This window comes from Perissodus microlepis, chromosome 15 (assembly GCF_051167445.1).
Source record: "Perissodus microlepis isolate ML-2025 ecotype Zambia chromosome 15, ASM5116744v1, whole genome shotgun sequence".
NCBI classification, from domain to species: Eukaryota; Metazoa; Chordata; class Actinopteri; order Cichliformes; family Cichlidae; genus Perissodus; species Perissodus microlepis.
The window spans coordinates 7,430,585-7,446,669 of NC_140475.1; the positions used below are offsets into that span (position 1 = coordinate 7,430,585).

General features: G+C 41.2%; 1 protein-coding gene across 4 annotated transcripts in view; it reads right to left on the minus strand.

The window, feature by feature from the left end:
• Positions 1–16,085, minus strand: part of LOC146371567 (estrogen-related receptor gamma-like) — a 35,361-nt gene that overhangs the window by 18,708 nt on the left and 568 nt on the right. Inside the window, exons 1-3 of one of the 4 annotated variants that reach the window (XM_084952797.1) lie at positions 5,553–6,015; positions 1,227–1,484; positions 955–1,112 (exon numbers count right to left, since the gene is read on the minus strand). In XM_084952797.1, the coding sequence (XP_084808923.1) occupies positions 955–1,112; positions 1,227–1,484; positions 5,553–5,608 (472 nt within the window). In that variant the 5' untranslated portion in view covers positions 5,609–6,015. Of the gene's footprint in view, positions 1–954; positions 1,113–1,226; positions 1,485–5,552; positions 6,016–16,085 lie in introns of those variants that run through there. The other 3 variants (XM_084952796.1, XM_084952795.1, XM_084952798.1) reach the window with 3 other exon arrangements.

The window sequence follows — 16,085 nt, forward strand, 5'->3', positions numbered from 1 at the left end:
CACAGCGAAATTGGGTAGATTGGGTAGATACGCTGACTTTAAGGTTGTAGTTCCTTAGACTGTTCCTTATTTGCACCATGTTGGATCTCAGGTTTTCTGTTATGTATTTATGGTCTTACCCCATAACTGACTAATTACCCTAACAAGTTAATTTCACTATAGAGTTGTGGTAAATTATACCAGAGGGTTAATGTATTTGTGGTCTCGACTTGTAACTGACCCTGATTACCCTGATAAGTGATCCTGATTACCCTATTAAGTAAATTTCACTATAAGGTTGTGGTAAATGTCCACATTTAAAAAAAACAAAACCATACATCTTCTCCACACTAACTGGCAACCCAAGGTGTATGTTAAGTCTGATGGCTTTCTGCCAGTTGGGGGTGCTTTTAGCTGCCACCCTTGATCAGCGATAGGAAGTATCTGATGAGCCAGATCTGCTTTGTCTGATGCGACAGCCAGTGAAGCTTGCTCTGTGAACTCATCTAGAGTAGCCAACTTCTAGAGGCCTAAACTAAACACTTCCTGTCAGGCTCCTGACCTGGGCCAAGAGGGGACAATCCCTTTAAAACACACACAAACTGCATGCTGCCGGCTCTCCTTGCTGACTTCCTTCAGGGCTGAAGCGATTGCGCACACATGTCAAGCTTTAAACCTAAACTCAGCGATGTTGACTATACACACAGTGGTCTAAGTATAACTGCATATCAGCTGCTTGCGAGCAGATCTTTATTTAAAGCCTTTCTGCAGTTTTGAAGGCGGAAGCTGTGAGCTAACTGATCAGGGCTTGTTTTTCCCAAAACAAATGATCAGGGAACATCTACACCTTGTTGCTCCTAAAACAGGTTTATATGATGCAGGAAGGCATTATCAGCCATGCTAATCACAATAAATGCGGTTACTGAAACTGAGCATGTTTGTGAATGTGTGTTTTATATACAGTGCCAGTCTCACCCTGGATGGTCCTCTTAAAGAAGGCCTTGCAAGCTTCACAAGAGGCCACACCATAGTGGTAGCCAGACGCCACGTCACCACACACTAGACATAGGCGCTTGGCTACAGAGCCCAGCATGAATTCGCACTTGACTTGGCCTTCTTCCTCACCAAACCTCCTGGAGAGAGAAAGGAAGAGTAAAAATAAGGGTAATACATAAATATAGTAATAATATCATTTCACATACAAAATGGAGTAAAACAGATGAAATAAAGGAGAACATGACACATACACCAACCTATTTGCTCCTCCATTACTGGCCAACCCCGCTGTGTGACTAAAGAGGCTTGGTGAGTCCTGCCCATTATTGTGATTGTGGCCTTTGGTGAGAGGACCGTAGCTGGAGTTTGTGTCCGAGGAAGAGCTTCCAGGACTGGGCTGGGCTGGGCTGACATCACCCTGAGAGCTGGGGCTGGGGCTGGAAGGCTCACGCTTAATAGAAGAGGGACAGGTGGGGTCCAAGCCCCTCACTGACATCCTGTCCAGATGCCTGGAGACAAAAAAAAGAAAGAAAAAAAGAATTTAATACATATGATGTGTGTATGCATCTTATTTTAATATATATCTATGTTGGAGAATTTGAAGTCATCTTTATTTAATGAGTCACTCTGATATTGCTATTAATATTTGCAGCTGACCTTCAGGTCGGTGGGCTTTGATTAGTTTTATATTAGTTTTATTAGTTCTGGCATCATCTACACAGATAGCAATCGTGTAATGAATATACTTGAAATTAACATATGGATTCACATCTCTTCACAAACACAGGAATGTATTTGTTGGCTAAAAGGTTAAAAAAAAGAATGAGAAAGGCCGTAATTTCTGTTGAATACATCAGTTTTTTAATTTCACAAATCCACAACGCTTCAACAACAACACATACCAGTCTCCACATCCGTCCGAGTGTTACAGAAACCAGCCGTTTGTGATTTCCCCCATATGCAAAGCTGCTGTTCATTACACTGCTTTGTTTTCAGAGAAGCGATTGCTTAAGCAAACCTAGGAAAATAGCTAAACCAGCAATCATCCACACCGTCATGTTCAATCCAAATATACTCACATTCCTTCCACTTTTATTGCCTATTGTCTTCACTCTATTTTCTCTTTGTTTCTCTCATTTACCATATTTGACCTGATAAACTGCCTGAAGCCTACACCAGATACAACAACTGAGCAGGTGTTTTTTGTAAGAAATGTGGAAAAGTGGAAAGTACAGCTTTTGTTAGAAGTCAATCCTTAACTAAATGAAAGAATGTATTTATATATTTAAAAAAAATCTTTCCATTATTAGTTATATAATAAAAGCTGGAAATAAATCTTCTCCTAGGCCTGCATGTTAAAGTGTGTATCATGGCTCTATTATTGGATTAGGATGTGACCACAACAGACTCTCTGTCACCATGCCGAGGAGAAAAAGCATTTGAAACCAGCTGAAGCGTACAGTAGGCTTGCAGGCATGTGATCTGCGCTCACACACACACACAACACCTGTGCACACACTCGCACGCATTGTGGCGTCAGACTTTTGTGCGTGGATGTAAAAATAAAAAACGTAGTCTTCGCCGCATACACTTGAGATTCCTTCGATCGGGAACACACTACACCTCCTGGCACGCACATTCTTACGGACACATTGTCAAAGCATGTGTCTTCATAAACACCCTAACACTTACATTGCATGCAGCTCTTTGACGCCAGGCCTAACTTCCAAAACAAAAACCCCAAAAAAGAAAACTGCTGTACACACACCCCACACACTATCCGTACATCTCTCCCACTCTATTCTTGGCTTGTTGAGGTTGAGGTCCAATTCAGTCGGTTTCCTGCCATGTAAATCAGCAGCTTCCAATCACAACTTATTTGGTAGGCAAAAAGACTGGCTGCTTTTAACCACCCACTGAGTAAACCATGGCCACGCGCTACTGACCCCTCTACAAGCCCACAAAAACATACACGGACACGCACAGTAAGGCACTGAGCAAGACAACTAAGGTCTTGATAGGAAAACCAAACAACTGTACCAGTGTTATCACAGCGACTGCTGCCTTCAAAGAGCTTGGAAATCAAAGCTCAACTGCTTTGGTACAGTAGAATAAATCCAAAGCAGCAGAATCAAAAACGTTCGAGCATCAAAAACTGTGGCTGAGCTTTTAACTAAGTTGCCTTCTCTAAATCAAATTACAGCCTTTAGAAATACTGTTGCAGTTTGGCAACTTTTGCCCATTTACATATCAGAGTAGCATCGCCGTTCATTTGCGATCCTGTTACTCTTGTCTTCCAGCAGATAAAAAGTCTTAGATACACTCTCCTCTGAGCCCAAGCTGCTTTGCACTCCCACAGCCACCTGCAGCTGGAAACGACCCCACACGGTGCTGCAGAGTGGAAGAATTTTCACCGCACTACTTTTCACAAAAAAAGTGCTATTTTTACAATAAAATACTGTTGCTTATGGTGCCTTAAATGTTTCATTTTATCCCTATGATGCCATTTTGTTCCTGCACTCCCAGCCGCTGCATCTCCACCCTCTCCAATCCAATTCAAAGACTATAATAACAGCACAGTGAATAGATTTCAGTTTCCTCTTAAAATGACTCACTGGTAGTCTCAATGGCTATCCATCACAGGTGTCCATATTGCTGTGTCGAGTCCCTGACAGGTACAGAGTGAGATATACTTTGCACTCTCCCATTATAATGCATCACGGGGGGGGGGGTCGTAGGCATTTTGCTTTCATAATGAAATTGCATTAGAGTGGGGTGATCAGATGTGATGTGATAGTCACTCTGACAGATTACTAATCTACAACTCCACATAAAAGCCCATCAAAAAACGGTTGGTGCAGCTTGTACAGCTCAGTGCAGCAGGGATAAATCATTGTGTGTGTGTGTGTGTTTGGTTGGGATGGGGTATTCAAAGTTATCATACCAGTATCCAAAACAACTCTAACTGCATCTTGGCAACAGCAACAAGAAGACAAAAAGACGGAGAGACCGACAAGAGGCGGGAGGAAATTACACGGGAGGCAGACAGATAGAGGGAGCGTGAAAAAACCAGAGAGGGACGGAGAGAAAAGGGGCAGTCCTGAAGCTCATTAACCTGGGGGGTGTCAAAAGGAAAGGAAAGAAGGGGTAAGGGGGGGGGTACTTTCTTTGAAAAGAAGCAAAGTCATAATGCAGACAACAATGACCCGGCTGCATGGAGGCAGGGAATGAGATTGAGGGGAAAATAGGGAGGGAAGAAAATCTCAAAAACTGATCACAATACGCTAAGAAAATAGAGCAAAATAGATTTATTTAAAAGCCTCGAAGGAAGAGAAGTCTTTGTTTAATACTATAAAACCTCCCCAAAAACTTCAAGGGCCTGTTGACTAACCTTTTAGCTCCAAACCTTAGGAAGAGCGATTGAGGTCAGCGGGGTCTCAGCAGTGTTTTTATTACTAATGAGCCAGAGATGAGCAGGGATCAGAGGCACCCCGAGTGGCCGTAAGAGCCTTAGTCAAGCTTTGGATGAAGCACAGAGATGCGGCACCCGTGGCTGGAGCTTGGGTCTGCGGGAAACATGGATAGCGTGCCATTCACAGGGATCATCTGTGGCCGCCATCACCTTTTCTAACGTTCCTTATCCGGTTGCTTGTGTCACAAACAATCAGGGAAACAGCACGCTCACATGTCTGCTAGATTTCTGTCTTCGTTCCCGCGCTCTCCCGAGGAATCTTACTCTAAATCCCCAAACATTCGATCACATTGATTACGCCGCCGTGATGATAATGAACCAATTTTTTGTGTTTCTGTTTGTGATTACAGACAAAGCAAGCAATCAAAAAAAAAAAACCCCAGCAAACTCGCAATCAAACAGCTGCTTGATTTTTCTTTTCCCATTTGCATTGTTCTTGTGGAGGATTTTCACCAGCCTTGGATGACACAAGCCACCACTAGTTACCTCTAACCTGGCCTTGCCTGCTTACCCTCACTATCAACAAACAAACAATGAACAATGGCTACTGTGATCAATCCAAACAAACCTTCACACTCATAAAAGTTTGATCTGAACGTACCCAAGGCACATAAAACGTTAATGAAAGTGTTCAAAGAGCAAGAGCTGGAAAGGACTGCAGGCCTAAATTAACATGAATGTGAACTCAAATATTTACACAACATCATGTCAAAAGAAGACAAGATGACACAGACAAGGCTGTGTGTGTGTGCTGATGTGTATTCTTCTGAACAGAACAATGAGAACAAGGTAAATGATCAAGACAAGATGAGCAACTTCTTTTTCTTTAAAGGTGGCGTAAACAGTGATGATGCTGCACCACAGAAAACACTTTTTTAACCCCCTCCCCCCGTCACCCTCTATAAAGATTGTCACAGGCCACGTCTGTTTTGCAATAATGATTTGAGTTATATCGCAAATACAGAGAAACAGTGAGTCAGTCGATGTGATGAAGCAGCTGTCAAGTATGGCGTGAACACAATCTTGGCTTCATCTGCACTTTGTACTGTTTGAGAGGACACCCTTCAGGTTCTGTGGAGTCATTCTGCTATAAGACAGTACTTACTCTGTGTTAGAGTGGTAGGTGAAACACTCCGGGAGGTAGAGGTCGACTAAATCCATGTGAACTCTGTCACCATGCTCTGAAGAGGAGGAAATGTTCTGTCCAGGGACGTCTGCTTCTGCCTGCCTCCTCCTCCTTCCCTGGATCTGTCCTGTCCTTCCGCTCGACAGCTTTTATGCGCTATTATCTATCACTGCACCGTTTCTCACTTTCTCTATATTCGGCCTCAAAAGTTTGTCTCCATCTACTGCCCTTCCCTCTATTGTATCACTCTATCAGCTCCACTCATTCTCCCTACGTCTGTATTCCTGTCACTCACTCTTCTCACCAACAGCCTCTGGCTGCCTTTGAAGTCCTGACTGTTGTGACTGGAAGCTGTGTGTGACAAGGGTCTCCAAGTAAAAGCCGGCCCTCAAGAACACCCAGCCACACAATTTGAATGGCCATCCCCCAGAAGGTTGAGCTTGCAACTGATTGGCTGCCCTCTAAGCCAATGAGAGACATGGCTACTGGGGCAGGTGGATATATGGAGAGGATGACTTTAACATGTTTTAGTTATGAGAAAAATCCAAATATGTAACAGGTATTATTTACTGTTGTATTGCTACTTTATATTAAAAAGACACTAAATATATCACAAATCTCTTAATATGCATATCAGTGTACATTTTATGGGATAATCTTTATATGGTTCTCTCAAAGCACCATAACAACAAAAACTACAGACAACTACAGGACATTTAAATTGCAATTCAATAGTGTGTGTCCAGTTTCTGCAGCTTATCAGAGATATTTAGTCTAATTTGGTTTGAAGTTAGAATCAAAGAAATATGATCAGTAGTTGGTTTATATTTTATATTTTAAGCAAAAACTTTATATACATATTAAATATTTCTAGGTTCAGGAAATAAGAAGTAAACCAACACTGAAAATGATTTTTAGATGCTGCATTACTCATATCCATTTTTTTTTTTAATCTATAACACAGTAGGTGGTACCAGCCATGTAAAATAATTTATAAATGCTGAGTCGAAAAATGTCTTCATTCCCCTCCATCAATCAAAACAGGCGGCGCAATAAACAAATATATGAATGTCTACTCACACAAAGACATTTGCACGATTTCTACCTTGGCCTTAACTGACTTACTGCTGTTCTAATGAGCTATACCTGGAAGCCTAACGTGATGGCTTTCGCTCGCTAAGCACCTGTGCATACAAGATAAGAAACACAGTAGTCGTCCAGCACAGCAAAAGGCAAAGTTAAAGGATTATATGGTTAAAAGAAACAACACAGCACAGTAAATACAAGAAGAGATTTAACAAAAAAACAAAGTATCTCGATGTTAATGTCAGTGCTCTGATCATGTAAAGCTGTGGTCAGAAATTTACATACACTCATCATCGGCATGAATGTCGTGGTAATTTACTGTTCTTTGTCCCAGGTGGAACAGGTGGCTTGAGTGAACAAGTTTTAACTTATTTTCTATAATACACAGAGGGTCAAAAGTATACATCTCTTTTAACTTGACGAGGCCTTGTTAGCGATCATGATTGACTACAGCCGAAAAGGATTTGTTTGACAGCACTCATTGGGTTGACCTATACCCAGAACGATGGGAAAGTCCAAGGAACTCGGGAAAATCTAAGACTGAGTACTTGTAGATTTACACAAGGTGGGAAGATTTCTTAACTGCAAATTCCAAGATCATCAGTGCAAACAATTTTATGCAAGTATTTGGCAACACTTTGTCAAGGTCAGAGGACCCAAACTGTCACCCTCAGATGAGAGGAAATTGGATAGGATGTTCAGAAACAACCCAACAAAGCTTAAGCCTCCCATGAACTGGAAACTCCTTGAACCCCAATGTCGCCGTATACAGTGAAGTGCCATTACCATTGACTGAGAGGATGCCGACTGAGAAAGAAGCCACTGCTCCAAAATGGACACCTTAAAGCTCAACTGAAATTTTGCAGGTACCCACATAGCCAAATGGCTTCTGGAGAAAAGTTTTATGGTTAGACAAGAAAAAGATTGAGCTATTTGACTACAATGACAAGAGGCATGCTTGGTGAGGTGAGGCGAGGTGAGGCTTTCAAACATAAGAACACTGTGCCAGCTGTCAAGCATGCTGGCGGTAGTATCACGCCCTGGTGCCAGTTGTTTCGGTGCCAGTGGTACTGGTACACTGCACAAAATGGATTTAATAATGCAAGACGACTATCGGCAAATTCTTCAAGTTCAGCTCAATTCAACAGCTAGAAACCTGGACACAGTTTAGTCCAACAGGACAATGACCCAAAACACACATCAAAACTTGTTTTGCAATGGATAAAGCAGGCCAACATTAAGCTTCTGGAAAGGCATTGCCAAAGCCCTGACCTCAACCACGTTGGAAATTTGTGGACTATGCTTGAAAGCTGGGTTTGTGCCAGAAAACCAATCAATTTAAATTAACTCTACCAATCCTGCCAAGACGACTGATCAAATATCCAGCCAGAATTATGCCAAAAGTTGGGTAGTGGCTACAAAAAGCATCTGATCAAGCCGTAACTTGTTAAGGGAAATTTGAGCAGATATGTTTTTAAAAATCATCATTGATCATTCCAAAAAGTACCATGACATTCATGCCCATGATGAGTGTAAACTACCCACCACAAGTACATGATGTAGCATGATGCTATTTCAGAAATCCAACACAACTTTGCTTTATTTGTAAGTTTCTGCACAATACAATAATCAAAGTAATAAAACAGTCAGTCCTCTAATGAATCCTGCCATTCGTCCTGAGAGAGTGAAGCTACTCTAAGTAGCTCAAGGGTTAGATGGGTCTAAGGCAACGCGTGGTAACTACATCCTAATCCACTTTAATGACAAAAACACACATGAAGGGGTCAACAAAAATCCCTCTATGTGAAGACACACAAGCACACGTGTACACGCAGACATCTGCCATGTAGTGTGTTTGGTTATGCTGCGAGAGACAGGTTTACTCACAGTCAGGATAGAGTGTAATCGGTGTTAAAATCAAAAAATGTAATTTTAACATTGTAGTGTATTATACCGTGTGACCACATGGTTCCAGTTCTATCTGAATTAACATAGGACACAATAAGTTTCCTGTGGCAACAATGCAGCAGTTTAATGTTTTCCACCGATGCACAACACAGGTGTTGAACATGCATTTTACTTTTTCAGACCAGCTGATCTGACCTTTAGGTTTGAAAAGAAGAAACAACACAAACCCTTGGCGCATCTCGTCTTCTCTGATCGTCATGATGTCGTGTTAGTGCTCTGAGCCAACCCCCTGCTAAACTTCCACAGGAATGAAATCACCTGCGCTAATCTGTAGCTCAGATAAAAGGCCAGACAGCAGACTGCACGGAGTGGGACTTTATCTCATTATGCACCACATGAAACACCCATCCAACACTAACACACTCTGCATTAAAGCAGCCTCATACACAGATACGTGTAAACAAACATATCAATGCAAGCGCATGCAAACACAAAGGGGAAAGTACATAAGAAAACCTGTGAAGGATAAAGAGTGTGATTTCTAACGTAGACAATTTTATCACAACCGTAAAACACAAAAACCCAGACAAGTATCACGAGTCACATCTACTTAAAGCTGATGTAAGTGATAAAACATTTTTACACTGAGAAATTATCTTCTATAAACCATTTAGGAAACTTAGAGTTGACATTAAAACGATTTTTATCTGTTTAGTTTGGCTCAAAAAGGGTCAAGATTTTTTTCCCGTATAATAAATGCAGAAGAATGAAAAGTTCAGGTTGAAATTAAACAACAGATTAATTATTTTATCAGCAGTTAATATTTTCCTTGGCAACAGCCGAGCATTCTCGAGACACTCAACAACAATAGTAGGGTTTGCCTGAGCCAAGTCATAGCGGCGTCAATTGAACCACTTGAAAGAGAAATGTTCAGATAATTTCCTTATGACTTTGTGCCACTGTATGAAAAGGTGCTGTTTGTTCACTTTGCAGTTGATGTTTTTAAGTTAGACAGATAAGATGTGGCACTCATTAACTTCAGTCAGTTGGCTGAAAAATTACAATCAAACAGGTTTAAAGTAAGTTCTCATTCAGACAGCAAGTATTACATATTTCTAAGGTAAAAGAATATCTAAGCAGCCGACCTTTCCTCTGTAAATTGTAAAAACTTACCGTTAACTTTTTAACTAATTGAAAATATTATTCTATCCGGTATTTGTCCAAACTCTTTTTAAAACTACACAAGTATACAACCCATTTAAAACATTCACCGGTCAGTCTATTGAGTACACCTGTGCAACTGCTTGCTAACACAAATATCTGACCAGTCAGTCACATGGCAGCAACTCAATGCATTTAGCTTTGTAGACATGGTCAGGACAAGCTGCTGAAGCTCAAACTGAGTATCAGGATGGAGAAGAAAGGTCATTTACATGACTTTGAATGTGGCATAGTCTGAGTATTTCAGAAACTGATTAGTTACTGGGATTTTCCCCAAAACAACAATCTATACAGTTTAAAAGGTCTTTAAAAAGAAAGAAAGAAAGAAAGAATGAATGAAAGAAAGAAAGAAAGAAAATATCCAGTGAGCAGAAGTCTTTAGGTTTTAAAAATCCCTTCTCAGAGGTCAGAGGAGAATGGCCAGACTGTTTGAACTGATAGTAAGACAACAGTAACTCAAAATAACTACTCATTACAACCGAGGTATACAGAAGACCATCTCTGAAAGCACAACATACTTAATATAGATGCGGATGGGCTGCGGAAGCAGAAGACCACACCAGTTGGCACTCCTGTCATATAAGAACAGTAGTTTAGACACCATAACCCACCTGAGTGTTGTTAATGACCATGTCCATCCTTTTATGACCACAGCATCATATCGGCTCATATCATCTTAAACTGGTTTCTTGAACATGAAAATGAGTTCACTGTACTCAAATAACATCGGCAGTCACCAGAATCCAATCTAATAGAGCAAATTTTGGAAGTGGTTGTCATGGATGTGAAGCAACTGTGTGATGTTATCTGTGGACCAAAATCTCTGAGCAATGTTTCTAGCACTTTTGTCAAAAAGTCAAAAGGCGATCCAGCCTCTTACTAGCAAGGTGTACCTAACAAAGTGGCCAGCGATTGCATTTGAGTGTGCTTCATTTGAAAGGAGTTTCTTTTTTGGCCAGAAAAAATGAATTATTTTCATTCACACATATATATCACCAAAGCTATCCCCATTGCTCTCAGATGTACTTTTAAGCTTTTATTAGCAAATGTTAGCACACAGAAGCTAACACAGAAGCTAAACATACCATCTTTTTCATAACCACCAGGCTCTTTCTCTGCATAAACTGTTTTGGTTGTTCATTTTCAGCTAAACTGTGGTAATTTAAGAGTTAGAAGGTATGCTCACCGGAAATGACCGTGCAGTTTCATTAGTCCTATTTCAAAGCAGCAAGATGGTGAAAACAGCTGGAGGCTTCATAAAGGGACATTTAGGTGGGTTATTCCATCAGCATCAAGGCTAATTTATCAGTTTCTCGGCCTCGGGTTATTATAGCTGTCAACTTATTTTCCATTGAGGCATCAATATTAATAAACCACATCAATGTAGTCTATGATTCATCAGCTAGTTAAATAGCTAACTATTAGCCAGGATTTAAACAAGAAGTGGCTAACAAAATATAACAAATTTTTTTTGGACCCATTTGCCAATTTTGGCCCCTTTTTAACTATTTAAACAAAAATAAACAACAAATGACAAAACCTGACACTGAATAACAAACCAACTGGACAAACTTGGACAACGACATGAATGGAAGCAAACTGCAGCAAATGAAACCAAACACGCTGGGCTGCAGTTAAACATCAAAAGTATTTTTACACTGCTGAGCCTGAGCCGACGACAGGAGCTCAATATCTGCTCTGGAGGGATGCTGCATGTAACAAAGCACCCAGCTGTCAGGTATTGACCCCTCACACCAGATGCATCCAGTTTGTCTGAGAAACAAGAAAAAGTATGGGTTAAACAGCCACACTGCATATGTGTGTATGCATGTTCTTCCCAAAAATCACAGCCACCATCTCTCAGCCTCTGGGTCCAGCTGTCGCATTGACTTCCAAAACTGGACAGTCACTCTTCAGCTCCAAACCCCTCCGTCATGCACATTAGCATCAGCCCTCAGATCTAGTGAGTGTAATCTACTTAGTTTATATCTGACTCACAGTCATCCATCAATTACTGAGACAGTGGGAAAGACTATTGACACTGTGTGCAAACCCTGATGTCCCGCTGCTCCGACACAGCACCTCTCCGGCGCTTAAATGGGAGAGACGCATGAAAGTCAAAGGAGAGAAAGACAAAAGAAACAAGACGGAAAACAAATAAAGGAAACTGCAATGATAGCTCTGCCATGTGCTTTGTTGTTGGATGCCTTTAAATAGATGAATGGAAGGGAAATGATACATAAAATGACAGATTAAGTGGCAGATGAGCATTTGGAATCGGCTCACTTTCACTGTATTGATCTGTGGTACACTGCACAGGGATCAGAGGTCACACACACAAACGCATACATACATACACGCGCACACAGGCTTATGCCAGAAACCTGAGAAAGCCTCTGGGAGAAGCTAAAGCAACTATAGAAATGTCACTTAGAGCTGCTAGAACCTGCTGCAGCTATCCTTAGTGGGTCAGTGGTCTTGAAATGTTTTTTTTTTCACTTATCTGGAGATGTTAAGTCCCTCTGGGAGGGTGGAGGGGGTGAGCCATTCTGGGAAACATACACAGGAAAGCTTTCAGGAAGGCAGGATTTCATTAGGACTAATTTAAGAGTATTTTATGAATATTTGAGACCAAACGCACTGAGTAAGGGCTCGTGTTATTGGTTAAATGAATTGACTAGATTACCCCCTAGTGGAGGGATTGTGTGTGACATTTATAAAACGGGACACTGCTTTTAGCTGAACAAGTTTGATAAGGGATGATTATTCGAAAGCACCGTCAAGGTCCATCAAGGCGCGAGCTCAAAGTCAAATACGTCACTGGTCCGCCGTCCCGTCACCGTGCCATGTTGTCTTCTGGCAGGAGCCCATCTGGAGGTTCTTAGGGTGATTATGTAACAGAGCTTCTTCTAACAACATAATGTGGATTACTACAGCAAGTACCCTTTCATATTCTCAACAAGCAGCAGCCTATTGGATTAACTGCTCAGCTTCTGGCCTGTGGTCAGCTGCCTCTGTTTCTGTGCGCTTTCCGCTGAAAGGGGAAGAAAACAGAAAAAAACAAAAAACAAGAACATCTCCCGTCTCTTCTCCTTCGCTGTACGTAATGCCCTTGAGCCTCGAGTCCTCCTGTGCATATTGTCGAGGAGGTTTGGTGCATAGCGTCATTTAGAAGTTACTTGACGTCTTCTCTAAATAAAGTATGCTTGGATTTCATTTACTTAATATGATCATTATTGAAATTCTGTCCTTGGAGATTGATTCTCCTCTTTTTCTCTGTGTTTTTTTAAACCAGCACCACAAACCCAAAAAGCTTAAAGTAATTAAATAGATTAAGTAGAGAAAGCTTAATTCAGAAAACGTACCCACTTGAGTATTTGGAGTTTCTGCATTTTTTTTTTCTTACTTTTTAAGTTAATAAACTTTTTTTGTAAACTTGAACTTGAACTATTTAACTCTCATCCTACTGACACATTTAAATCACAAGGACAACCAACCTATCTCTTACTATAGCATTATTAGCTATATGATTAATTTCATCTAAAGGAAAAAAAATAGATTATTGTTACTTTTGCAAAATTACAATTAGCTTTCATATTTCATTGACCAAAAATCGAAACCTTTCTTTAATATGACTTGCAGCTTATATCCATGTTATTACTTTAAAGCTTATTTACCATCTTTTGACTCTGGTATCAATTTCAAGTAAACATTATTTGTGTCGTATTTAAGTACACCAGTCATTTTGACCCCAATCAAAAATGGAAATAACGCACACAATGAGCCAGCTCTGAGACTTCATTTCTCCAGCTTGTCGTGGGTCTGCCTCGGGGCCTCCTCCAGGACATGCCTAGAAGGCATCCTAGCCGGATGCCAGAACCACCTCAGTTGACTCTATTTGATTAAGAGGTGTAGCGGATCTTCTCAGAGTCTGTCACTTGTAACTGTAATCTTATTTTTTCAGTCACTACCCACAGCTGACAGCCATGGGTGAGGGTGGAAATGTCGATCAGCCAGCCAGCTTCACTATCAGCTCTTCCTTTACCGTAACAGGCAGAAAACAGAGTCTACTACAGTAGAGGAGGGCAGATTGATAGATTGACCACTGTGAGGGGATTGATGCTTTGTTTCTATCCTGTAAGTTCAGTATGTAGTGAACTGTGTTATAATGGTGAAGTTCTTTAGAAATGAAAAATGTTCCTCAAACGTGCAGCATGTTCTGCACCAATATACCACTTCCCTCTTCTCTTACTCATAAACAAGACTCATATATATATATATATGTATATATCCACTTAGGACAGCAATTTATTCCTGACCCATAGTGGACACTCCACCCTTTTCTAGCTGAGGACCATGGCCTCAGACTTGCAGTTGCTAATTCTCATCACATCTCCTTCACACTCATATACAAACTGCTGTAGGGCAAGCTGGAGGTCATCGTCCAATGAAGCCAACAGAACCACATCATCTGCAAAAAGCAAAGACATGTTCTGACAGCTTTCTGTGTGAAACCATGAAGGTGATGAGTGCAGTGATGGAGTCTTTCCTGTTTAAAATGCCCGACAGAGTACCATGACCCCCAACTGCATGCTGTATTTTGCTTTAATTCAGGACCCATGGCAAATATGACCTGTGAATAACTAGCTTCATTTATTAGAACTGCATAGATGGAATTTGCATAGATGGCAGAACTAATGTGGCATCATTAGGATCAAATTCATTGACAAAGCCATAAAACATTAGAATGATAGAAAAGAAAACAAGCCTGTGAGATATGACAAAAAAAGAGAATAAAATACGACCACAAAATGCATAAAGTTCATTCAAAATGCATAATTTCAGTGTGATAATAATAAGAAGAAAATAAGGAAAGCTTCAAAAATGCTTTTTCAGTCTGATATTGTCGACATTCAAATTGTTAATAGGAGTAATGTTAGCCTAGAAGACTATTATACATGTAAGTCCTACATTGTTATTAATGTAATCAAGAAAGGCAGGAGAAAGGGAGTAAAAGCAGGCTAATCTTACCTGTTTATATCCCTGAGCCTTTCATTTAGTAGAGTTTAAATGCAAGATTTTTGCATGTATTTTCACTGTTCTATTGGTACTTTCACTCAAGAGTATTATCTTTGTCATTGGTGCTTTTTCACAAGCTGTTAACCCTCCTTTACACACATGCACAGACACGGTTATCTGACCAGTCTCTGATGAGGATCCACTGATGCGGGACCGGGGCACATTAAATGCTGGGAATCAGCATCTCACACAACTAATGCTGATGTCAGGAATTATTATAAACATTTCACATACCCCCACACACACAAACATACACAGAAACACCATGCAGCCCATCTCATCATCTCACTTATATCTCCACAGGTGGCAAATTTTACCCTCGAGCTCAATGTCAGCATGTCTGCATAAACAAATCAACGCAAAACGCACATAGACTGAAAGAGCTTATCCTGTCACATTATCTGTTTTTTCCCTCTACCACAGCTTTATGAATTCACCCTCTGGCTCTCCGTCTATCTGCCCATCCGCCTCAAACCCAGCCAAACCCATTTTATCAGCAGCTCCACAGGTGAGCCCGTCTCATTTCACAACGGTGTCTCGTACCACGTCGAGCTAATGCCAGGTCTCTTCCTTCAGTTATTTCACTTCCCTCCCTCTTCACACTGTGCTTCTGTTCTTTCTTTCCCCTTATACACCTCTGGGATATTTCAGCTTTTGAGGTGAGATGTGACACAATTAAACGTCTCCCCTTCCTGCCCAACTCTTTCACCAGGCATCGGGGGTGGGGTCCTTGCGGTGACCCCACCTTCCGGTCATCCCCTCAGCCCGTTAGCCCGCTCAGCACAGCGCACTTAATCCCGGCCGTGCCAAGGTAGACCAGTCAAAATGTAATTTTCTGCAAGATTACACATGATAATGACTCGCTTTGGAGGGCCGCCATAAATAATGACTTCCAATTATAGATGCATAACTATCGATCTGTCAACAGAAGCACCGAGGAAGAAGAGAGAAGCCCGGGGGTTGGGTGGTGGTGGTGGTGGTGGGGGCAGAGCTGGACAGATGTTGTGTTTACTGACATTTTTTTTTTTTTTTTTTGGGGGGGGGGGGGGGGGGGGGGGGGGGGGAGATAGCATGCAGACAAAAAAAGAAAGAAAAAAAACAGAGGACGCTGCCGCAGACACACTTAACAACTGCCCAACCGCTTTACAAAGTCTTACATGAAGGCTCAGAAGCAAGTGTTGATGTGAGCCAATAAAAATTAAAAAAAAAAAAAAAGCC